The 25774-nt window shown below is 42.6% G+C and overlaps 1 protein-coding gene across 3 annotated transcripts in view; it reads right to left on the bottom strand.

The window, feature by feature from the left end:
• The window catches only part of UBE2F (ubiquitin conjugating enzyme E2 F (putative)), a 72940-nt gene that overhangs the window by 11238 nt on the left and 35928 nt on the right, over nt 1–25774 (bottom strand). For all 3 annotated transcript variants that reach the window (XM_015867986.1, XM_015867987.2, XM_015867988.2), the window contains 3 exons: nt 23654–23711; nt 13889–13921; nt 12155–12217 (listed from right to left, as the gene is read on the bottom strand). In XM_015867986.1, the coding sequence (XP_015723472.1) occupies nt 12155–12217; nt 13889–13921; nt 23654–23711 (154 nt within the window). The remainder of the gene's footprint in view (nt 1–12154; nt 12218–13888; nt 13922–23653; nt 23712–25774) is intronic.

Here is a 25774-nt window from a genome sequence, read left to right as displayed (position 1 = left end):
CTTATTTTTAGTTGGGCGATAGGCTAATACCCCAGCAGTATTAGAGCAGTGCTTTACAGCAGTAATACAAGAAAACCAGTTACCTACAGCAGCTGTTAGCAATCTTGTCTGTACAGATTTCAGTGCTGCTCAATATGTACCCACTGGGCTCACGTGGCCTGCAGAACCATCCTAAATTGCTTCTGTAGTCACTGCCAAACAAAACACAGTGAACGCAACTGTCTGATCTGCTGGGATCAGAATATGTGATCTAAGCACAAAAACAGAGGGCTTGGCCATAAACCAACATGCTGGAGAGTGCTACTTAACACAGGAGAAGAAATCAAGCAATCAGTTATCATTTAAGAACGTAGCTTTCTCTGATGAGGAAACCCAGTTGAGTCCTTGGTTAATGGGTGCAGATGGGCACTTGCTGTTAACAAATGGTGACTGTGATGGTCACAGCCAGCCATGCGACTGCAGAGCCACAAGAACAGAGGCTATGAACACATCATACGCTCAGCACCACGCTGTGGGCTCACACGTGATAGCTGACTTCTGGGCTCTGCTGATTGCTCACACCAATCGCACAGAAAGCGGCATACATGTGATGTGGTAAATGCCTATAATAAAGGCATAATAAAATAAAGCTCTTTCTAGACTCCAGAAGGCAAAAAAATCCTGGCTTTATGGATTTTGTCACTGAATATTCATACTGCTGACAACATATTTGGCACAGTATGATATGCTTGAGTTTGCAGGTTGTGCCCAAGCCTGCCAACACAGTGCTGGATCGCATGGAGAACAGCCACCCTCTGACAACACCTCTCTTTGGCAGCTGTAACCCATTCACTGCCCTCCTTTTGCTCAGCTGACACAGTGTTTGAGGTGGGTGCCGGCACGGTGCTGACAAGAGATGCCAGGATAATTTTTGCATTGCTTATCTGCCGCTTTCTTATTCCACACACCGCAGATCAGCAGTGAAATTTCAGACTATTTCAACAAATGTTCAGTGTGCTTGACTGAACTGCATGCAAACTTGGTTTTATAGCTAAAGATGCTGTCAGATATTACCCCTTCACACTGTGTCAAAGCGAGCTGCCTACCCACAAGTGCTGGCAGAGGCTCACGCTCTGGATGCAACAGAGTGTGAGCAAGCAATCACCACCTTTAATCAAGGAACATCCAAGCACCAGGGACTCTAAGCAATGTGGAAAATGCTGATTGACCCAATTTCTTTGTGTGCACCTAGGAAAATTCTTCACTGCCTCTGCCTGACAGGTGTGCCTGCATCTGTAGCTCCAGTCATTTCTGAACAGGAAGCTGCTCACCTGCTCTCACTCAATTACAAAATAAATTGGATGAAGATAGAAATTCAAGCAAGCTGCACAGAGCTGTCAGTCACAGATTTGACAGGCGCTCAGCAGGAAACAGGCTGATAAACTTATGTGTCAGATCTTGTAACTCTTGCTCAATTAGCCAGGTACCAGGCTATTCCATCATCCACAGGGAGCTGGATTGGATGATCCTTTCATCTTGGGATACTCAGTGATTCTATCATCACCCTGGAGCTAGATACCTTGTTACATCCTTCCAGTAACAGATAAGACGCATTTTGTTCTTAACTCCATTCACTGATGCAAGATTACACCAGGGTGCGTTAGCTTGACATGTCACTAAGAGCTTCCCATTCCCTTCCATGCTTTGTTCTTACGTACAGGAGACAGAGAAGAATGGCAAGTTAGCTGCATTCTGACTGTGTTACATCTCCAAGTCTTGTAAAAGTAATTAATACAACGCCACGAGTTGTGCCAAAACAGGAAGGACAGCTGGCTCACAGTGCTTGCTGCAACTGCTGCTGTATGGCCAACACAAAATTCAAAGACTCAAACTGGATTCTGAACGTTCTAGATGCTTTTTAAATTGAAAGACAAATGGATGGCATCCAGCCCTTTGCACATTTACATGCACAGTATAGCTTACTTGCTTTCCAGGCTAGAAGCAATGTCAAACATTAATCTGATCCCTCTGCCCTGCTAATAAATTGATAAGGATGCTTTCCCAATATCCTGGAGGGGTGTGAAACCACGCTTTGTTCACCTACAGCCTCCGCTCAGTTGGCTCGATGGATGAAATCTGGGTTTATTATAAGGATTCCTGCAGCTTTTGTTTGTTATGCCCTTGCGCTACCGGGGCAGAATTTGGAGAACAGACTTGAAAAACGATACGAGGACGTGCCCACTTTTAACCTCCTGAACAGAATGCAGCTGAAACTTCCTGACATCTAACAGCTGGGTATTTTCACAGTGGGGCTACAGAACACAGCCTGCCACTCAGCTATCTGGAAAGATGGACTCAACGTACCCTGACTTGCTACAGGCAAGCATGTAAAGCTTGCAGAGGGAGATCACAAAACCACACTGACCTTTTAAATCCCTGATTATAGCCCACAAGTAGGAAAAAGCCTGCATAGTACATTAAGAGAAGCCATAACTTGTAATGCTGTGCACTCAAGAGCCCTCAATTTGCAAAAATTGAATGCTGTGATGACTTCCAGGTTGGACATAAGGTCACTGCAATGCTTGCTTCTAACCCAGGCATCCAGCCAGACGTTCTCAACACACCTGGGGGCTTTGCTTGGGTCTGTGCATACAGGGGATATCATTAAACGAAAAAGCAGAGAGCGCAACCCAGAACAGAAGAGCTACCAAGAAACACAACTCTCGTTAGCAGGAGCCAAGCCACAAACTAAAACATTTCAGCTTTAATCGAAAGCATTTCCACCCAACAGAACTATCAAGCTTATTGCACAGACGTGGAAATGATAATTTATAAAGAAGGTCTTCAACGAGATCTGACAGCAGGGACTGAGAAGCCTCCCACGGCAAGCAGAAAGAGAAGCCCAACTGTCTGGTCTCATTGCGGTAACTCTTCCCATTGCTGCTTCAGGGAAGAGCACTGCCAGCTCTGGGAGAGCTCCAGCTCTAAGGAGCATCTCCTCTGCTCCCTGTGCACCAAAGCCTCAGGGAAGCAGCACAAAGAAAAACTAGTCACACTCCTGTACACCTTCAGAAACAGCCAAAGCAAGGGTTTTTTCCTCACTAAGGTGACGAGACAAGTCAGTAAGGCACACTCCATCCCATCTCCCCACCACATCCACCTGCATCTGAGAATTGCTCCCTGCCAAACACCCAGCACAACCAGCCCCCATCTGGTTTCTTTCCTAGCACCTGCTCAAACACACTCCTAACAATAAGTAATGCTTTAAAGAAAGCCCCAAATGAACTTCGAGGCAATGTTTTCAAATAACTTCCCTGTTCTAAGACGTATTTCCAGCTGTCTTGAACCATCACTAAGCCTAAAGAAGCAAAAACAGTAATCACAATTGGACGGCTATTAACTGTAAAATCACAATTCACAATCAGAATTTCTCAAATATCATCAGCACACTGGTGAATTCAATAAGCATTATCTTCAACAAACACAATGGGGGAAGGCATTAAACCAATAGGCTTCCCATAAAGCCTTTTGGAATGTGCTGCTGAGGACCAAACCAACCTGCTAGGAAAACAAGCATTCAAGTAAAGTCAGGACTTTAACCTGTGTGATGTATGGCTTCACCTGTGCATATGCACATGTCTTTCATATTTTGCAAAGTACAAACGTTTCAACTGCCTTCAATTTCATTAAGAAATACCATCAAAGGAAAAGAGCCACTTCACATAACTTAATCATCTGGAAAACAGAATGCTTGATTAGACCTGTTTCTAATGTTTTGGTTTTTTTCCCCTGCATACTGGCTGTTTCTGAACTGCATGGTAAAAGGCACAGCATACAGGAACCAGAACATCTCACATATGATCTATTTTATATATACACACACACACGCATATATATACATATATATATATGTATGTATATATAAAAGTGTTTTATACTGGAATGCTCATGCCTTCTCTACCAGGATGATGATGTCCCTGCTGCTGGGTTCAAAATCCTACACCACATATTTCTGGCATAAGCATCAGAGCAGGAAAGTGGGGACAATGCTGAGAGAACCAGGCAAGGCAAAACCTGTCAGCCTTCAGCTCCCTTTGCCAGTGCAGCATGAGAGCCTGAAATGATGGTTTTAAACTCAGCTTCAAAACTTCGGTGATGCTAGAAGTCATCCAGCACTCAACTGCATTCTGCTCCCTTCTAATGCTTTTCAAGCACAGATTTCTGTGTCCTCACCACGTCTACAGCAGGTTGGATTTCCATGTAAATCTCATCCAAAACCAGAAAAACATCTGTTAAGTTGTGAGAGAGATCCTGACAGGTTACCGTCAGTATGGAAACTCCCATCTCTGCTCATTACATTTTATACTTTATAAAATCATCACCATTTTAACAGTAGAAACTCAGCACAAAGAGTCTGCGAAGCCAGATGCCTCACTCACAAAATGCCTCTGACATAAAAAGTACATTGAAAAAGAACAGCTATGACAGAGATGTAGAGAACTTAAATGATGACTCTATGAATCAGGTAAGTGAATTAACTTGAACCAGAAGAGATGATGATTTTGTTTTCCAAGCTTTCAAGTTCTAATTTTTGTGTTACTGCTTGGCTGCTTAGTCTCCAAAACAAGCACTGTAAGTCAGCACTTGCATCACACTTTTCATTTGGATGCATCAGATAACATTTCAAACGATCTAGTCTTCTGATATATCAAATTAGATGAATAAGTCTGAAAAGACTTTCACCCAGAGGGTGGTGATGCACTGGAACAGGTTGCCCAGGGAGGCTGTGGATGCCCCATCCCTGCAGGCATTCGAGGTCAGGCTGGATGTAGCTCTGGGCAGCCTGATCTGCTGGTTGGTGTCCCTGCACATAGCTGGGGGATGGAACTGAGTGAGCATTGCGGTCCTTTTCAACCCAGGACATTCTATGATTCTGTGAAGAACAATTCTGAGATAAAGAACAAAGCAAATCTGAAAACACTACTTCACTGCAAATGCACTTCTTCAGCTGCACAGAAAAATGGACTTTCAATGTAGACTTAAATCCAAATGTAGTCATGTCCCTATTAAGTATGAGCACAGAAATAAAAAGCCAAGAGGATGAAAAGTACAGCTGGCCCTGACATTGGTTAGGAAAAGTCTTTAGCAGCATCAAATTGGAAATGATGCCCAGGCTGCAAATTCTGGGTCTTTTTAACTCTCTGAAGGCATCATTGGTGTGAGGATAAAATCACTCCAAGCTTTAGCAAAGAAGCGTGACTTGAGATGTACCAGCACCCTGCACTTAGCACTGTCTGCTAGGCAGCAGCAATGCCTACAGGCACAGCAGGGAAGGGAAAGTCTAGGGCTCCTGGCTGGTGGGACAGATGGTTCACAGCGCCTGGTAAAATCTAGGGTTAAGACTTTAAAAATGTGCAAGTGTGGGGGTGAAATTCAGCTTACTATATTTCCAAAGGGATGCCTAATGATATCCTAGGATTTATCATAGAATCATAGAATCACCAAGGTTGGAAAAGACCTAAAGATCATCCAGTCCAGCCGTTCACCTATTACCAATAGCTCCCACTCCCTATCTTTGTCGTCTTACCTTTTCACCATTATTTTCAGGCAGACCCCTTGCTACTTTCTCTTTCAATGACTTTCCTGATCTCAGAATATACACTCATGTCCCCTTCTTTGCATTTCAGGCGCTCCTGGTTCTCGCTCATTAACCCAAGGGAAACTCTGAGACTTTAAGACTGCTCTCTAAAAATGCTAAACTGTTTGCTTGTCATAAAACCATGACATTGCTACTTAAGAATTCCAAAGAACCGCATACACTTGTGAAGTCATAAAGGCTCTCCAGTGAGATCTGTAATCTATCGCTGTTTTAATTATTAATGCTATTTCTAATGGAATTACATTGGCGTGCTCAGTTGTGAGGGTGAGAAGACTTTCCTCGAGCAATTCAAGGAAAACACTCATCTCAGAAGACTCATTAAAACAGCCTCCTAAGACAGTGCACAGCTGGGAAGAGAGATGTTTGTAAGCCTAGTTTCCTAAAGACTGAGGCTATATAGGGAAATTAGGAACCGAAGAGGATACCTAAGGGGCAGCTTTGGACTCTATAACAACATGAACATTATGAATCCATCTGATAGCTGTCACTGCAGCACAACATTCCAGCTCCCTTGAATTTCCTCATTACAATTCTTACAAATGCACAGCACCCATGAAGTGACAACACAACCCATGAACACAGTCATCCCAGCATATGAAGTTGCCTCAAAACAGAACAGGCTGCCCAGGGAGGTGGTGGAGTCTCCTTTTCTGGAGATATTTAAGACCCGCCTGGACACCTACCTGTGTGACATGGTGTAGGGAGCCTGCTTTGGCAGGGGGGTTGGACTCGATGATCTCTAGAGGTCTCTTCCAACCCCTACAATTCTGTGATTCTGTGATTAGAAATAGCCAGTGACAAAACAACTGCCAAAATTCCTCAGCCACAGTGAAAACCCAAGATTCCTAAAACCTGGACTAGAAGCAAAGCCCCCTGCACAAACAGATACAAATACTTCTTCATTAAATACCAAAACAACGGCAATCCAGCCATGGAAAAGGCATGGAAAATTATTAAGTCTCCCCTCACTGACAGTAGCAGAATATGACTGAGGAAAAAAAAGAGACAAAAGACAAGAAGAGCACTTTTCTGTAGCGGTGTTGAGCTGCATGTTCTTTAGAGCTTGTCAGACTCCCAGGAAATAAAAGAAGGCAGGTAGGGATCAGGCTGACAGGCAGCTGGAGTGTCTGCTGGAAGCAGCATGCTGGCCTCTTCACATCCTGGATGTTGCCAGCAATAATCACATTGAGTCTGACAGTAGCCTTCCTCCAGTGACAACTGTGATCCTTCTGCCTGGGGCAAGCAAAGGGAAGGCCATGATGTGTGACATTAACAATGTCTTCTTGACGCAATTGCTGGCTGACTGCAGGCTGCACTCCTACCTGTCAGTGTGTTTCTGAGCTCCGTGATGGGAAACACATTGACACTGCTTCTCAAGGAAGAGTCAAACAAGATCCTTTAAGCTGTGGGTGTCCAACCTTCTGGCTTGCCTGGGACACACTGAGTGAACAGGAGTTGTCTAGGGCTGCATCTATGAAGGCTGCTCCAGAAGTAATGCATCCTATTCATTAACATAGAAACTAGAACCGATACAAAGAGCACAACAACACTGTTTGACAGAGCTAAATCTCAGCTACAAAACACTCTTTCTCAACATCATCACAAGTATTAGCTATGCATTTTTGCTACCTATTAACAAGGGTTTGCATGCTGTGGCTCATCAAAACCCAGACTAGCAGAGGTTTCTGCTGTCATGCTGCCACTGCTGAAAGGCACCACCCATTGCCTCACTGCGCTCACATCTGCAGTAAAACAACAAAGGGTGATATGTTATGCAGCTTCTCCCTTAAAACTACTCAAAAGCCAACACACAAGAAAAAACAAATGAGTGTTTGTTAAACTGTGAGATGACAAAACCTGAAACTACATCACATTCAGCAGGAAATAGGACACAGCATTAGCAATCAGGGTAAGGGAGGCACAGTTGAAGAAAGCCAACCAGAATTTAGAACGAATAATGGACTCTTAGCCAGGGAAGGGTGTAATGAATTTTCTTGCTGGGTAGCGCACATATGGCTTTGAAATGGTTCTGGCAAATGCTGACGCTATGATGAAATATAAGGTAAGTTTTGAGGAACCCAGTGAATGCAATGGCCTGAGACTGGATCTGCAAACAATTAGGAGAGGTACATGTGGAAAGCATTTTCTAGATTTCAACTAACAAACTGCAGGCAGCGCCCACAGCACCTCCAGCTAAGGAGTGTGTGAGTCCTGAGCTGCTAAGCTCATTCAACTCCATACCTACAAGGTACACCCTTATTCTTGAACTATTCAGCTTATTTGGCTGTGAAAGAAAGCAAATCAATACAGCTCTGTTTGTTCACCACACAAAACAGCAAATCCTCAGAACACAAATGCTTTCTCACTGTTCAGGAATCCCTGGAACTGATTCTAGCAGCAATCAATGGCTCTGGCATCCGAATCATCACGGACCGATTCCTCTACTAAACTCAAAGCAGCTTGTTATAGCCAGTAAGTTGTTCTTCAAAATCCACAAGAAATCTCATACTATTAAGTTGATGAGATTTTATCAGCATGAGAAGATTAAATGCTGGGAAAAACATTGCTTAGTTTATGTAATGACATCTATCATCTTTTAATTCTGATTTACTGGGCTCTAAAACAAAGGGGGATGATTATTTATCTTCCAGGGATTGTGACCTAACTGCAGTGTAATGTGGAAACTACAAATGGTCCAAAAAGCAGCTCTACAAAAATGAACAATGCAAACTTTGCCCAAGCTGGAAACAATTATGAGTTAAACAAAGGCAGGGAGGTTTAAAAAAAAATAAAAAGAGCGATGAGGAACTATAAATTCTACTGAATGTTTTATGAAATGAAGAAATGCTGTAGTCAGTAAGTTTCCAAGACCAAGGTTTGAAAACAACAGTTGTGTATGGAAGTTTGCATTGGGCCTACAGGAATACAGCCACTGAAGTGGATGTGGTCATTATGCAGGGGACAAATCCAGCCTCTAGAGGGGGGTTTGTGGGCTGCAGGAAGGGCTGAGAGCAACCCCATGAGGCTCACGTGGCTAAAGGCAAGGCTCTGCCCCTGGATAGGCTTGGGTCCAAAGGAAGGCTGAGGGAATAGGACTTACTGGGAAGGAGAAGACTTTGGAGAGAACCAGTTGAATCATAGAATTCTTAGAGTTGGAAGGCATCTTTAAAGGTCATCTAGTCCAGCTCCTCTGCAATGAACACATACAGCCAAATCAAATTGCTCAGGACTTGATCCAGCCTCATCTTGAAAGTCCCCAGGGATGGGGCATCAACCACACCGCTAGACAACCTAATCCAATAGCAGCCCATCAACATCAATGAGGTTACTAGGAAGAGAGCATTCATAGATGCCAACTGCGAGAGAATGGGGGAACTGTGATGACAAGCTGAAAGAAGGGGGAATGGGGATAAAAACAACAAACAACCATGTGGGTGACTAAGCTTTGGCAGCACTCAACGTCACCTGATGATGACCCATAAGACAAACCTACAACTGGCAAAATGGAAGCCTTATCAAATTGCTGCAGTGGCAATGAAACCACCTGAACAGTTCTACTGATAGGAGATAAGCAACGGGGTCCTATTTGAGAAATAACTACTTAGCTCACTCAAGATGGCCTCCGGCACTGAAACGGTCTGTCACTGTAAGTAATCAGTTATAACACAGGACTCCAAATCACTTCTGCAGCTGAAAAGCAGAGTGCTGAATACAGAGGTTAGCTCAGTGTAACATTTGCCAAGATGGGTACTGATGACTGCCCAGGTTTGTTGTACAGCCTTCTAAAAAGTTACTGACACCTTGCAAAATGCACAAGGAAGAAGTGCAGAATTACCAAAGCTGCTTGAACAACTGTATGCATTTTAAAGAATTAACCTAAAAGTGACCTGATGATCAGAGGCTGAAAGAATCAGTGGGGAAGAGGTTGAGTAACTGACAGCTCCTTCCTCAAGCTGACATACCCTGAAGACTGGAAGATGAAGCTGCATGAACACAGATGTCAAACGAGACGTGATTTTTCACAGCAACTAGTTGAACAACTCGAGTTCTGAATTTTGCACAATTCTTCCATTTTAGAGCAAGACTGCATTCCCTGCACGCTCCAGTACAAGCCGTGGACCTAACGCAAAAAATTAAGAAGTTCCTTATGCAGGGAGAGATCCTAAGTGTCCTTTGAAGCCTGATCTATAATGCAAACATTCACAGTATGACTGTTCTCTGAGAATCAATAATAGAGATCTGATATCTGTGATGTGACTACAAATACAACTTTGAGAATCTGCAGGAAGAGAAGCATTTTTGATGACTTAATAGCAGCCTAGAGAACTGAATGAACTCCAGCTCTATGTTTTAAATAACCAGAGGCAGGTTTCAGATTAGCTGTTAACTTCCCAAGCAGCCGCACTAAGCCTCAATGTCTGTATCTCAGGGTTTGCAATCTGAAATGACATCAGTGAAACAGTCATCTCCCCCAGGAGAACCACAGAAGACCATTCAATGTACATCTGTTTTGGCTTTTACGTATACTTCCATGCTGCCAAATGACCGCAGGCATTTCCTTATGGTATCTGCTATACATAGATCTTTGTAGACACAACTATTTGTATGCGGTTGTATTTGCGTATCTGTGCGTATATACAGCATGCATGTATATCACATATACAATATCAGTATGATTGTATTATGCACATAAAAATGGCTTAGGGAAAATTCACTAAAATTCCCATATTAATCATATTGTGTAATGCAACATTTTCTTAAGAGAGGGACAGAACCACAGCAGTTTCACGCTATAATGAAGTGCTCAGACACTACGTGACATCTATTCACTCGGGAGACAAAAACGCAAGCTGCAATCACATCCTTTTGAGGCTAAGTGTAAAAGCAGTCATTTCTCCCCCTTGCAATCCCTAGGCAGGCATTATTGGTTTTGTTTCCCTGATGCTTGGAAGGCATACAGTGGATAATCCAACGCTTCCTGTCAAAAACTCAGCAAAGAATATGACAAACTCACCAAAGAACGAATCTACATAAAACAGCAAAGAACGCGGTAGAACATGAAATACACATAACTGGATAACTGTGAGGCTGGGAGATGCATGATAGGGATTTGTTCCTTTTGCCACTCTTCAGCTGGTTTGATGTCTTGCATCACCACTAAGTCTTTGAAGATCCTGACAGAAGACTGTGCTCATGCTATGGGAGCATCACTCCTTACAAAACCTACCTAGACACCAGGCACTGCTCCCCTCTGCCAGTTAGAAGAAACAAGCACCAAGTCTGACATGCAGTAGCAGGTACGTAAGCCTCCTCACCATTCCCAAAGAGCACACATAGACACACCTCCCTGACCAGATGTTAGAGAATAATTCAGTCCAGCAATGCAAACAAAGAAAATGTTTTGACCTGCCACCTCACCACGCTGGCTTTGTTCCTCGGGATGCCTGTAACTACGTGGTATTCTATGGCTTGGAAGGTTTCCTGGCACAATTTGCCACAACAATATAACAAAACTAGAATGAAAACCACTTCCAGATCAGTTTTCTACCAATTTTCTCTAACCTTAGGCTAACTGTCTCATTCCAGTCCTGCAAATACTAATGAATACCAGATTAACTACAAGTTCTTACTGAAACAAATAATAGCTGGGAAGACGAGCGTGCAACCTAAATTAAATATACTGCCTGGCATTCATTTGCAACAAACTCCTCAAACAAACATTTACCTGGAAATTTTGCTCAATCTTGAAGGTTAACTTTGCCAAAAGTATCAGAGTTTGCATTGGGCCTACAGGAATACAGCCAGCATTAAAAGAAGCAATCCTGAATACGCCAAGTCAAGATTTGATACACTTAAGGTATGCATCCATATAACGTAAGGCGACGCAACTTCACACATGCAGGTAAGGGGGGAGTTATTACTTTTGTTCACCTCTATCACCACCTTCAGTCTCAGCTGAGAGGTACACATTCACAGCTTGTCATCAGGCCACTCATCAGTAAATCATAAAGAGTATTTTAAGCATAAAGTTTCCACTCCCGGGTTTCAAATGTGTCCCGATTTTTTACAGTTTAATAAAAGCACGCAACACGTAAGGCTTGTGAACAAAAAAATCAAAGCAGCTTCTTGAAAGAGACAGAGAGGGATGGGATCTTTTTGCTGGCCTTGAAGTGAAAAGCTGCTCATGTAGTTGTGCCAGAAAAAAATCGCTATCGTTTGCTCCACAGAACATATGTGGCTTCAGGGAAAATCTTAGAAACAAAAAGCCAAAGACCATCTATTCTGGGGATGTGATTACATTATGGTCAACAATTTGAGCATATGGTGCATACCACTACTGTGCTGAGTTTACTTTCCCAGATCAAGCTTATTTTTGTTGGAGGATCTGGTCTCTGATACACTGAGTCACTCTACTGCCTTAAGTACCAGCTCAAATGCTATAAAAGGACTGACTGGGAATCACAGAGTACAGTGTGTGTTAAGGAACAAAATGCTTTTAATAAACCACTGACTCACCTTGTCACGCAAATGATGTTCTGCAGCCTCAATATTCAAAGGATCGTCAAAATTCAAAAGATCCTGGAAAAGAACCAGAGAACATTATAGGGTTTCCTCCAAACTTTCCCCAGCACTAATAAACAAGAAAAAGAAGCAAACAAGACCATTAGGGGTAGCGCCATTATCTCACATCCTCTGTACAGATCCCTGCCAAAGGTAGATGCAAACAAGTCGGACAGTTGAAACTGAATCAAACATCAATTAAAGGACAACAGCAGCAAGACACTCGATCTCATCTGACTGCATGCCATATACAGCCCCCCTGTGACACACTCCTCCAGCAGTGATGTATCTCTGAAAAGTGAGGCAGTTTTAAAACAAATTTTAAAGGAACATTTGGAGTTTCAGGAGGCACAGTTGTCAATGATTTTCATTAATTAGGGTTTATTTTACTGTGAATCATAATTAAGTTCAGAACTGCACACTGCCTGGTGATAAAGCAGGGAGAATTTTCTTAGCATCATCTACAAGAGCAACCCAATTTCACTCCCTCTAAACTGGAGTGGCAGACAGGAATGTTTTAGTGCAATGGGAAACACACGACCCAGAAGGAAAGGGAGTGCAAAGACTCCATGAGATAATGGCACATGAGGGCGAGGAGCAGAAAGAGTCAAAAATAAATCTTAGTTCTGTCACTTTAATCACAGCGAATAACTCTGGAAGGTGAAAGGGCCTAGGGTTAAGAGCACAGAAAGCCAAGCTGCAGCTAACATGTGAATCATCACAAAAATAATGTTGTATCACAGAAAACCCCTCCTCTGCCTGCAGACTGGACCATTTTCCTCAGCTGAAGACTGTCCTCTGAGAGCAGTGAGGTGCCATCAATGTGAAAGGCTTATGCTGCTCTCAGACTGCTTTTCACTTTCTTTAAGAAAACCCAATCAGAATCTGCATGGACAACAGAAACAGGCTTCCCTCCAGAAATAAAACTTCCCTCTGAAAAAGCCAGCTTTACAAAGCCTGATTTCTAGAAGCAGAGCGTGAGGGAAATCCAAGAGCAAGCTGCAAAGCATGGCTCTTCCAGGACACCACAAGTCCCTGCGGTCTCTGATGCATGACCATCAAGTGCTGCTGTCTGCCCAACTTTTATGTGCTGCTGAAGGGACTTCTTTGTACCCCTACTGGATTTCAGTTCCCTCTGGCTACTTATCATGCAGTGGGAAACTAACTGAAGCACAATTACTCTTTGCTCTCCAATCTTGTAAATCAATCGACTAAAACAGCCATCTAAACAAATGAAGCCTTTAGCTGCTGTGAAAGTGAGGTGACTGCAGCCAGTCCCAAGCTCCATCTGTATGGGAGGTTCAGCCTTCAAATCCATACTTCTCCAATTCAGAGATAAATATGTGGTATAAGACCATACCAAAGTCCTTGCATGAGGCTTCCACTGTCTATACTTTTCCTTCTTATCCTTCAAATTGACCAGCAGGACTCTTAGATAATTAGATAACTCATTATCAAAGTACCCCATAACAGGCTGCAACCAAAAGTAAAAACTATCTATGAAAACATGGTCATTAGAGATCAGCTGTACATACCCCGCAGTTAACAAAAGCACAAACTGATTTTATACTTGTACAACATCTACTGAGGCCAAAGGGACAAAGAACTCAAGAGGTAACAGTAGGTGAGGTTGAAACCACACAAGGCAGATGGAAAGAACGTGGATATGCAAAGGATTCATTTACTTACAGTAAATAACGAGTTTAATCCCCAGACAACATCCTGCAAGGGAAAAGCAGAGTCAGTTAGGCATGCACTTCAGATGTTCTGACTAGCCCCCATTAGCTTACTGGAAATCAAACCAAGATTAAGAGTTAAGCTTTACTAATTTCAATCAAAATCATTGAAAACCTTCCACATTTCATGGATGCCTGAAATTTCAAAGACTCCAAAAATCCAAACACTGAATATTCAAACACAAAATCAGATTTTCCTTATTCCTGTTGCTTTCTCTGCCCAAGGAGAGGAACAGGAACTTAAATGCTACCACCTGAAGGCCTCACAGCTTAGTTCAAATAGTCATTCAATAAACCCCATATTTTTAAGTTTACCTTAATTGCTTCCTAATTCTCCATTGCTGAAACACTCTGGAATCCTTGCCTTGTTATTTAATTCAAGCTGGCTTTGCAGAGAATTCTATCCAAAGCCTCCCAACAAAATAAGAAAGAAACCTCTGTAAGTCTGTAGCTTTTCAGAGTGCTGTGCATTTTTATGGCTGTTCTAGAGACCAAAAAGCGTACAAAGATTATTATTATTACTAAACAAATGGTGTGAAGATCTTTATATTATTTCTGACCTGTTTCCACCTATTCAAGTTTTATGATGTGCTGGATTCATTTTATACCCTTGCATGGTTCCACAAGAAACAATACTAAATTACTAGTAGAGGACAATGCTGTTTGTAATGAGCTTGAGGCTAGCCGAGATTTAAATCGAGGATATTAAGACAGGGAAGTGGGATGGAACAGCTGAGAGGCAGTGAAGCAAGTACTTAATATTTGAGGAACTTGACACTGTTGTACTGCAAAAATAATCACTTTGCTCTACTGACTTCAGCAGAGCTGCTTGCTGCATGCAGATGAGCAACGTGCCTGAATGCTCAGTGTTCCCCTGACTAACTGAAAGGATTTGCAAGCTACCAAACAATAGATGCTGACAGATTTAACAGTTCAAAAAAGCTAAGCTTCTGTTTTCTCTTAATGTACCAAAGCATTATCCTTGGCTAAAAACATTACTAAACTTCCAGCTTAAATACTCTGAAAGCAGAAAGTTAACTCTACATGGAGAATTTTAATGATCATCACACAGCAGGAGGGCTGGAACTAGATGATCTTTGAGGTCCCCTACAACTCAAGCCATTCTATGATCCAAGTAGGGCAGACATTGCCTTTAAAATATTAAAGATCCACACCTTTATTTTGCTCCACTTCTGTAACATGTTCCTCGCTCCCCAAACTTTGCCACTTCAGAACAAGTATCTTTAAACGGTGAACCAAGCATAGGAATCTGCATGCTCATATTGAGAATAGCTAGGCAAGAGCACTTCCTTTACAATGATAGAATCACCAAGGTTAGAAAAGACCTCCAAGATCATCCAAGTCCAACCACCTGCCAATCACCTGTATTTGCCACTAAATCACATCCCTCAGTACAACATTCAAATGTTTCTGGAATAATGCTTCTTTCTGTCTTTTTTTCTTGCATGTGCTCAACGTTGTGGTTATGGGGTGGTGGGTTTTAAATACTCCACTACTAGGTTAACTTGGAGGATTAAACTATCATACTCAAATCACAGAGCGAGGGTTAACCTCCGTGGCAAAGCAACACATGGTTAAATCCTGTGTACAGGTGGAAGGGGGTATAATGAAGGAAATATGCTCCTTCTCACAGCATGGTGATTTCAGTGTAAGAAACTTGGCAGACCAGACTTAGACCCTTGGCCCTTTTCATTCTTGGGCATTTTTGAGCTGAATTGGAGCGAAAAGCTGCTGGAAATCCCTTCCCACAGGTTTATTCACAGCACACCAAATGAGGGAATTAAAATCTGCCCTGCAGCAGCATTGGAAGGTCAAGAGCAAAGAGGCAAAAACCCGAAGTACAGCCTTTGGAATAGCCTCTCCCCAGCCAAGGGACTCTCAAAGCCTTGTGTTTGTAGGAGGTCCTAATTCAGTTAGTCACCAAGTATGCACAAGTGGCAGTTCTCACAAGCTCTTTACAAAAGCGATGCCATTGAGACCATGTCAGAGACAAGTGTTCAGCTGTTCTTTCGAATGTCTGAAAAAAAACCCATCCACACAGCAGTTCTTTTGAAGAGAGAGTCAACATGTAAATTGTAAATGACGGTTTTCCCCCAGCAAGCGAAGTATATTTACTACACTAATTTAAGCAGGGAACAAGCCAGACAAAAGCAGCGAATGAACTTCCAATCAAAAGTAACTTCCTCAGAGATTCAAGGAGAATTTCTGATCTAACAGACAAATTAAAGCTTGATGTTAAACCATTCTTATGTGCAAACACTTAAATCTGTTCAGATCAACAAAAGAAGCAGCAGTCATCCATACCAGCAGATGTCTGACGAGAGTTTTTAAACAATCAAGTAGTAAGTCCAACGCAAGACCATGGCAAGCTTTGGACATCACCATTTGGGAAGGGGCACACCTGCAAACAGCGTGCTGAAAGCTGGGAGCTGCTCTCTCCTGCCTGCAGACCTGCCCAAGATGGTCTTCCAGCTCCATCCTCCTTCTCTCAGTTCTAAGTGCAGCATCCTCCTCTCTTCACTGCAGGCTAGAGAACCAAGCATCCTACACCCATCCTCCTTAGTGTTTATAGAACTTTTCTGCCCCTTCGGGGTGCCTCCACAAACATTCTGGATTCTTCCCTGTGAATCACTGCTCTTTAACTGACTGTAGAAATGTTATTGCCATCCTACACGGTTAAAAAAACATGGCACGCTCTAATTCCAGAGACAGTAGACACTTCTCTGTGGAATCAGCATCCCTGGAGGCATTCAATGTGCTAGATTGGCTAGATGTGGCATGGAGGGGCGCAGGCAGTGGGCATGGTGAGGATGGGCTGACAGTCCGACTAGATGATTTTAGAGATATTTTTCAACCTTAATGACTCTATGATTCTACAAACTGTATATTTGAGAGAAGACTGCTTAGGGAAGAAGCAGGTTTTTCAGTAAGTGAAAAATCACAGAATCATTAAAGATGGAAAAATCACCTAGTCCAATCCCAGCCCATCCCCACTGAGCCACATCCCCCAGCACCACATCTATGCTCTTCTTGAGCAACTCCAAGGATGGTGACTTCATCGCCTCCCTGTGCAGCCCGTTACAGTAACTCTCCACTCCTTCAGAGAATAAATGTTTCCTAATATCCAACCTGAAGTTTCCCTAGGTACAACTTAGGGCCCTTCCCTCTTGTCCTATCAGTTACCTGGGAGAAAAGGCCAACTTGCACAACCTCCTTTCAGGGAGCTGCAGAGAGTGATAACACCACCCCTGAGCCTCCTCTTGTTTAACACTGCCTCTCCCTGTCCTGCTCCTCTATAACCCTGCATATGACACTGCTGAATATCTTGCTAAATTCCTGTATCAGCTGAAACACCGCTTTCACCCACAATCAGGTGGTATGCTTCATTCCATCCCAAAGGCCACCTTAGTTCTCATGTGCCTGCAGTCCCAGCTCATGCTTCCCACCCAAACATAACAGCAGCAGCTCACTTAGAGGGCTCTGGGTAATTTAAATGGCATGAGCCGCTCCAGTTAGCAAACACAAAAAAAAACCAAACCCAAAAAACACAAGGAAGGCTGGAAAATGATTTCTTCTGTGCCCAAATATACTGGAGGGAAGAAAATAGGAACAATTATGGTCTGTTCCTCTCCTAGCCGAAGACAGCTGTGAATTGCCAAGCATGCAGGAGCACTTCACTGAAACCCCCCACTTTTATTCCTGACTCGTTGACATTTGTCCCCAGCCTTACCTTGGAGCAAGCAGATAATGCTTTGTAAATTGTTCCCAGGGGAACTCTCCAATAGTTCTTAATGAACTACGCTACAGTGATTAGGAACATTGGAGCGATCGCCCTCCGGAGACCAGTCTACTCAACTAAATAAAGTCAACACAAATTGCGTATTCAGAAATCAACAATTTGGGGAAAACAAGCATGGTTTAATTAGACTTACAATGTCCATCACATGCCAGTGACAACAGCAACTGTGTTTAAAGCAGAGATTTAGCTTTGCCACAGCCATTTAAGGCAGAGAAAGAAAATTGCTGCAAATCCTTTATGAAGCAAAGGTTATCGGAGGACACTGATTTGTGTTTTGTCGCTGTTTTTGGCATGTACAGAGAGAAAATAAATCCCAATGAGCAGATTAATACAGTCAAAATACAACACAATGCACCCCTTGCAGAAAAACTTCCTAAAGATTATTGTGGGAAAACTGTAACAATGTCAGATCTACACGGAGATCGTATTCAGTGGCTCATAGGGCAGAGTTTTTGTCTGCAGCTTATTCGATTCTTAGTGGTGGAGAAGAAATAGGAAGAAGCAAGTGCAGCAACAATGGGCATTTTAAGCACTTTAGGGAGCAAAGGTATTGAAAAACCAGCAATTCACATCGCTCTTCCCTTCAGCTGACTTCCTACAGAGAAGGAGACAAGAACCAATGAAAGGCACCTTGTGGCAAGTCATGCCTTTCTGGAATAGCTACAGTTACCTACCTCAATTGTTATCATCCAAGATGCTCTGAAAGCCACCCTAAGGGCAAAATCTCCCAAGCAATTTGGTTTTCAGTGAACCTGTGCCAGGCTTCCCCAGTCCCAGGTGCTAATCAGCCCCACAGCACTCCTGCAGAGCTGCCAGGAACAGCTTGGTCCTACACAGCAAGGGCAACCCTGAGGTGTCCCTGGCAGAGCAGCATGGGGTCTGTGCTGTATGGCACTGATGGACCTGGTGGTGGTTGGATCAGACTAAATCATGGAGCAGAACCCCTACTTTCAGAGTGCTGATTGAGGACACAGAGAAGTTCTGGTACAAAGGAAATCAGCTACTGGCTGTGCTAGAATGGGGGATAAACACATTCCATCTAGAAATGCAGCCTCTCCAAGCATGTGTTTGGAGATTTCTGCACACAGCTGGCAGACATTACAAGCTGGGATCTGAATAAATCAAAAGTGGAACTTAAATGAGGAATGATTCTACTGCCATTAGAGCAACCAGCATTACCATAATGCTGGCTGAGAAAGAGTTACCATCAGCTACAAGAATTAAATTAGAATGGCACAGAACATACAGGCTTACTCTTCTTCCCTTCACCTTGAAGGCACTGACAGTTATTGTCTGCTGAAAATATTCCTCTACACTAATTACATAAAATCCTGACAGCAACCACCCATTTTCATTAAGACAATGAATGGAGGTTTTGTGCTCACACCGAAGCTTTTAAGAGCTACACAGCTTCACGCTTAAATGCTGGTAAATGGGAATATTAAGTGAAGTCCCCCTTATTTATTTCTCCCCGAGATTATAGGTTGTCGTTTGCATAACTTAAAACAAAGTATCTTTACTGTCTGTGGACAAAAGCAAAATCAATACAATAAACAGGAGATATTTTCCCATTTACTCATAAAAGCTAATTAAATAAGCAAGCCTCTTATGAATAAACTTCAATTAATGACAGCTGATTGAAAATGATTCTGGAAGCCCTGAATACCTTGTAGATTACATCAACACAAGCAGATATGTCATAATCATCTATCTGAAGGTATCAGAAATGAATTCCTCAATACAATACCATTTTCCTACAGGTTGCTATAAGAAGCTGTTTGCACAGCTATAGATTGAGGAAAACTTGAGATTCCCACTCTTGTTCTGTGCCTACTGACAGAAATAAAACATGACAAAAGCAACACTTAAAAGCACGGTAAGAACCAAAAAGTGTAAAAATTTGAGCAGTAAACAAGAAAATGCTACAGAAAATGGCCCTCCAGTTATCTGAAACCCACTGTAGCTCCATCTGAACAGGGAACCTGCCCAAATTCTCCTTGTGGACATTCATCAGACATTTTAGAATACCGCTTTTAACATTACCATGCTCTGCCCTGCAGAGTCAGACTTGCACAGCGGTGCCTTGATTATTTTTATGGTTCATAAATCAGTCACTGACCAATTTCCAGTTATAGTTTGTTGGAGATAATTGCAGAAGAAACAGCTTGACTTTTAGAACCAATTAGGCAATCACAATATGTAGATTTTTATTTTTTTTTCCAACTCAATCACCCGTGATAATTTTACAGCAAAGTCAAAACAAGCATTTCAGACAAAGCTGATGAGCACAAGGGAGGCCTGGCTTAACAGGGCAGCTGGGTCCTGGTGTGCCAGGCACCAGGAGGTGTGTGCTGAGGAGCAGCAGGAGCTGCTGCAGCATTGTGAGTTCAAAACTGAAACGAAGTTAACTTCTGCAGCCCTCAACTTCATAAATGTCTGAGAGAGGAGGATTTACTTTGTTTTAGAGAGGAAAGAATGCAGTAAATCCATGCAAAATCTCACAGCATGGAGACATAAAGGTAAGCAAAGCAGCGCCTGCTGCTAACTCATAAAGTAATGAATGACTGCACTGAAATACCAGTTTAGGAGTACTGCATCTCTCTTTGTATACTCCATAGCCTGTGGAGCAAGCTACCAGATCATTATTTTAGTTAAGAATTCAGGAGTCTTTCTACGGATAAAGGAAATATTTGCAATTGCATCAATGGTGATAAAAAAAAATATACAGAGATTCTTTTAAAACATTACCCACGATCTCGTTCAGGGTTAAAAACCCAGATTGCTCCATCTAACACAGGACTTCAGGAAGAGCACACATGTCGGTGCCTTCAGTAGCACACAGGCTGCAGTTCCCAATGGTCTGTGGAAACACACCCCGTAACAGGAAGAACTGCAAGGCAGCACCATGCTCAATGCTTGGTAACCCCTACAAAATTCAACTGTGAATGAGATGGCAGCAAGTAAAGCAAAATGCCAGAACATAAAACTCATCGGGAGACTCTTATTCCATCCCTTATGGATTATATGCGCTTCCAGAACACTAATTTTTCAGCTAATTTTTACACTTCAAGTCACTGACAATTTGATAATTTAAGTATTAAAAAGGTCACAGTAACTTATTTTGCAGGATTTTTCATGTAAGAGCTCTGCTGCCACCACAAGGATATGGAAGATGAGACAATCTAAAACTTCCAAAGCCTTCTAAAAGGTTAAGAGTATATTATACAGATGGATGTAGCAACAACCTAAGGCAAAGCTGGCTTGGTTTGTGCACGTGGCTTTTGAGGCTCGGTTGTTTTTCTTTTAAATCTAAATATTATTATTATTTTCTTTTAAATCTAATCTTACACAGCTTTATTAATGCATGCAGAATTGCCGTGTTGATGACACCTGACATTATTTGGCATCAAAATCCAATATATCTCTTGCATTCTCCAACAAAACACTGCGTCAGTGTTTTAGAGTACTTGACAAAGCTGGGCACCGCTCCTTCACAACATCACATCAGTCCACATAACGTTCTGGCCTGTAGTGAACGTGTACCTACTACAGGATGATTAATGTCTACAGAAAAATAACTTGTTTGTAGATAAATCTGCACAATTCTGTATGTTCTATCTGAGGATTGTATGTAGTCTGGAATCTGAGTGCTTGGACGCTAAGCAGACTAATAGCACTGCTCTGGGAATGGGGTTTGCAGCTTCCCAGCATCCCCAGATGGCTATTTCTGCTTGACTTCTGTGAAGCTACTAGAGGAACAGTGCAATCAGCACGTTTCTTCCTGTGATGGCATTGTAAAACCACACAAAGCGATGGCAGAACAAGTGAGGGAATGCTGAAACTGCGTGGTTAAAATGGACACCCAGAGGGTGGTGACACACTGGCACGGGTTGCCAAGGAGGCTGTGGATGCCCCATCCCTGGAGGCATTCAAGGCCAGGCTGGATGTGGCTCTGGGCAGCCTGGTCTGGTGGTTGGCGGCCTTGCATATGGCTGTGGGGTTGGAACCAGATGATCATTGTGGTCCTTTTCAACCCAGGCCATGCTATGATTCTATGACCCTCTGCAAACAAAATCTGAAGTCAGACAAACCTCGCAAGTTTTAAGCTGTGAAATCTCTGGTGCTTCAGTGCCCATGGGGAGCAGTGAAACCCCTGTAAATTAGAGTTTAATTTACAGAAGGTAAAAGCACCTGAAATTGCTTCATAAAGCTCATTAATTTGACTCTTCTGGCAACAGAGATACTAGGATGTCTCCTCTATGAAATTAATCACATGCAATCAGTAAGCTGATGCAAGAACAGAGCGGAAAAAGAAAATTAATACTTATATTTACTTTATAATACTTTATAATAAAAAAATCTTCCTAACCTTACTGAGGATAGGAAGTTAAATACAGTGTCACTGATTATTCCTACTTACAGCCTTAACATGAAACACTATTTTAATCTTCCTAAGATACCATAAATAAAGCTAGTAGAAGAGATAAGAATGTACGTGCATTCTTGTCAAGTTGTAATACTGGTATAGTAATTTTCTAATTGTCTTACGCTTAAACATTTGTAGTCCAAAAACTTGCTCTGGGAATGAAACAGAGGAACAAGAACAGAAGTAGTGTGTTGAATGACCCAGTGCCCCAACTTAAGCTCATCTGAAAACAGAAATGTAAGAAAGAAAATAAAGCACGCTTACTGACAAGAAATAAGCCAAGAGTATTCAAAAAACACAAAACAACACGCACTGGTTCCACCTTCCAGGAAATCAGACAGCTCATAAGGAGATTATAGAGATTGAAAGAATGAAGACATAGATCTCATTCATGGGTATAAAAAACAAAGCCAGTATTAGACAAAAATTCTTTCTATATCTGACTTTTGAAAAGAAACCAACGTCTGACATGCTCACCCATTACTGACCTAGCTAATGCTCTTCAGGAACAAATTCTGGCATGTTTCCTGGTAAAGCTGAGAGATTATTACTCAGTGCTCTGCGAGACTCTTCTGACAGCGAGGTCATGGAGCAGCAAACGGACAACGGAGTGTTTTCTGTATCAAGATGAGAGCACTCACTGCACTGAGGCACTCTCGGGGAGACTGTCACAAAGGATACATATCTCATCCAAGAACTAAGGCTCTGAATTTTTTAACGCTGCCCAGCTGTTGTGGATTGACTCAGATGCCATTCTGCAATCACGTAGCAAAACTGCCATCAGCTTCATAAGGGGCAAATTCTACTTACATTGTGGTGACTCGGGTAATGTGACTTTGAGGCAAGCTTACAGGTCAGAGGCAGTTATTTCCCTGCTGGAATTACTGAGACAGGCAGGAGCACCCTGCTCATGCAGTACTGAAGTGTGGATGTGTGTTTCTCACCAGTTCAAAACACTGGGGATAAAACACAATTCAAGGCAGAGCTGTAACTACAGTCTAATTCTACATTCCACGTGGCGTTTCTCCAAACGCATTGTGCCTTTAGCCTTCCAGGAAAAATGTTCTTAAGACAGCCTGCTGACTCGTCAGAACTGTCAACACAAGGGAAACTGAAAGGGTTATGGATTACTGTTAGTCCTGCTCACAGCATGCTCTTGTATTTGTTGCCTGGGTAAAAAGACCACCAAGAAATCAGACCACCCTTACTGAAAGTGGTTTCTCAGGGTCACTGTCATTGTATCATCCCACTAAACTTGTTATCACTCAAAGCAGTCACACTAAAAATAGACAACATTTCTATATTCTGTTAGCACAGTAATTGTTTCAAAATTGCCACCAGCTTGTTGAAAGACAAAAAAAACACAACAGTTGTTCCTAGAGCAAACTGCATTTATCTGACTCTTGGCAAGTCTGTAGAAGTATTTTAAAAGATTATCTAGTTTGTTGTATGTATCTAAAAGGAAATAGTACCTTTAATGTTCTAGTTGGAGCCCAGCCAGTGCCATCAATTGAATGTTCTCTCAATAAACTGAAAAAAAGACAAACATATTATACAGTGTAACTTCTAGTTAGAGAAACTTGGTCAGAAGTCTTCTCAGAAAGCTTTAACAACTTTGGAAGAAATTGCCATGAGAGTATTACATCCCCCTTGCAATCTACCTAGCATAAGGACTCTTAAAAGCACAGAAGTCGGTGTGATGTCCTAGAATTACATTCTCCACACAGCCCAACTTTGTCAAAAATCAAATTATTTTAAGTATATTAAGTTTGACAGCAGTCCTCATGACAGTCCCAACACTGAGCCCTTATTTACCCCTGAATGCACAGACACACGCACACATGTGCTCCACTTCAGAACATGCTCATCTTTGGTGAGCAGGCAGGCCTTGCAGCACATCCTGCCTCCCACCACATCTGGCATATCTTGATCCCTCTAACAGGATATTTTTTGGAGGGATATCTATTTATCAGAGAGGATTATTACCATCCTCTCTTCTGTACAAAGGTTGCAGCTTCTTAAAATCAGGAACAGGAAAATGAAGTAGCTCTGGTCTTTCCTATGTGCACACGTATGAATTTTACCTGACCTGCATATTGTGCTATGTAATAAGGCCACTGAAACTGTTGACCCATTTACAAGATGAAAGAGTCGAGGTGTATTCGGTTGGTCAGACACTCCTGGAGCTCTTAAGTAAAGACATCATTGTAAATGAGGAGTAAAAGCTTTGGAGACTAGAGCATAAGAAACACCACAAGTGAGAAAAGCAGAAGTCTTACCCATGTGCATGAAAGCAAAGTTAATAATCTGAGTCAGAGTCTGGGAAACTCCTGTAAGCATCATTTCACAACTGACTTCCTTCCTCTGCTAAGAGGCAATCTAAGACTGAAAACTCACACAGCAAATAACAAAGCGCAAGAACTTAGCAGCAATAGCTTCTACTGCTAACACGATAGGGCTAAAGGGAAATACTCTGAATTTATTCATTTTGCAGGGTTGTTTCTCGCATATTTTAATCATACTACCTCCCCCCCCCACCCCCCCCACACCTGTCATTCCTCCAACTATCAAGTTTAGGAAGACACCAAATGCAACCACTAGTCACGCGCCTCACAAGTCACCATCCACACTCACTTCACCGCCACGCATCAACCTCACCCCCCCACACCACTCCCCCACAACCCATCTATCAGTGCTCCTGACATACCGCACAACCCGCACGACCTCTCATCCACACCCAAACTACACACCATCACCTCCATCAAAATCTACACCACACGCTCAATTACACACACAAACACTATACCAACAACCAAAACAAGCCTCTTACGCGGCATCACATATATCCACACGCCCTCCATCCGCTTCACATCATACTCCCTCCAAAACAGTATCGCCCCCCCACAACCAAAAATCCCTGCACACACACCGACCTGACAACCACACAAATCGGCACAACGCCAGCCACCAACAAGGCAACTCTTCATATCAACGTTTAGGCGAATCACATGGACCCTATATATACGACCTCATTCTTTTTTCTTACCACACTCTATCTTAGCCTGCACCCGCTCAACCCCGCCACCATCATTATATAACTCTCATCCCTACAAACTACACCCATACCAAAGCACACAGCAACTGAGCAACCACATCTCAAGCAAGCTACAAAACTCCATATCAGGAACACACCAACGACCCAAAACAAACAGACATGCAACACGTAGATCACATAGACCACAGAAAATATACACGCATCATGCAGCACCAAAAACAGACAAAAACCTGCATTAACAACCCACAAACAACACCCCCTAACAAACACGCAATACCACACATAACAAGCAATCATTTCAAAACACTAATTACGACAAATAATCCCAACCCAATGGAGGACTAACATAGTCACGCAACACCACAAGCCCAACAAGATATACTACAAAGACAGGCAAACTCCACTCTACACATACACAAACACCAACGGAAGCTCCCTCAGACAACAAAGGAACAACAAGATAGCAGAAAAACGAAACTAACAACCACCAGCTCATACGACTAATCGCAAACAACATAAAACCTAAATCGATAATAAT

This window comes from Coturnix japonica, chromosome 7 (genome assembly GCF_001577835.2).
Source record: "Coturnix japonica isolate 7356 chromosome 7, Coturnix japonica 2.1, whole genome shotgun sequence".
Taxonomy (NCBI): Eukaryota; Metazoa; Chordata; class Aves; order Galliformes; family Phasianidae; genus Coturnix; species Coturnix japonica.
This window is presented reverse-complemented; position numbering and strand designations above follow the sequence as displayed.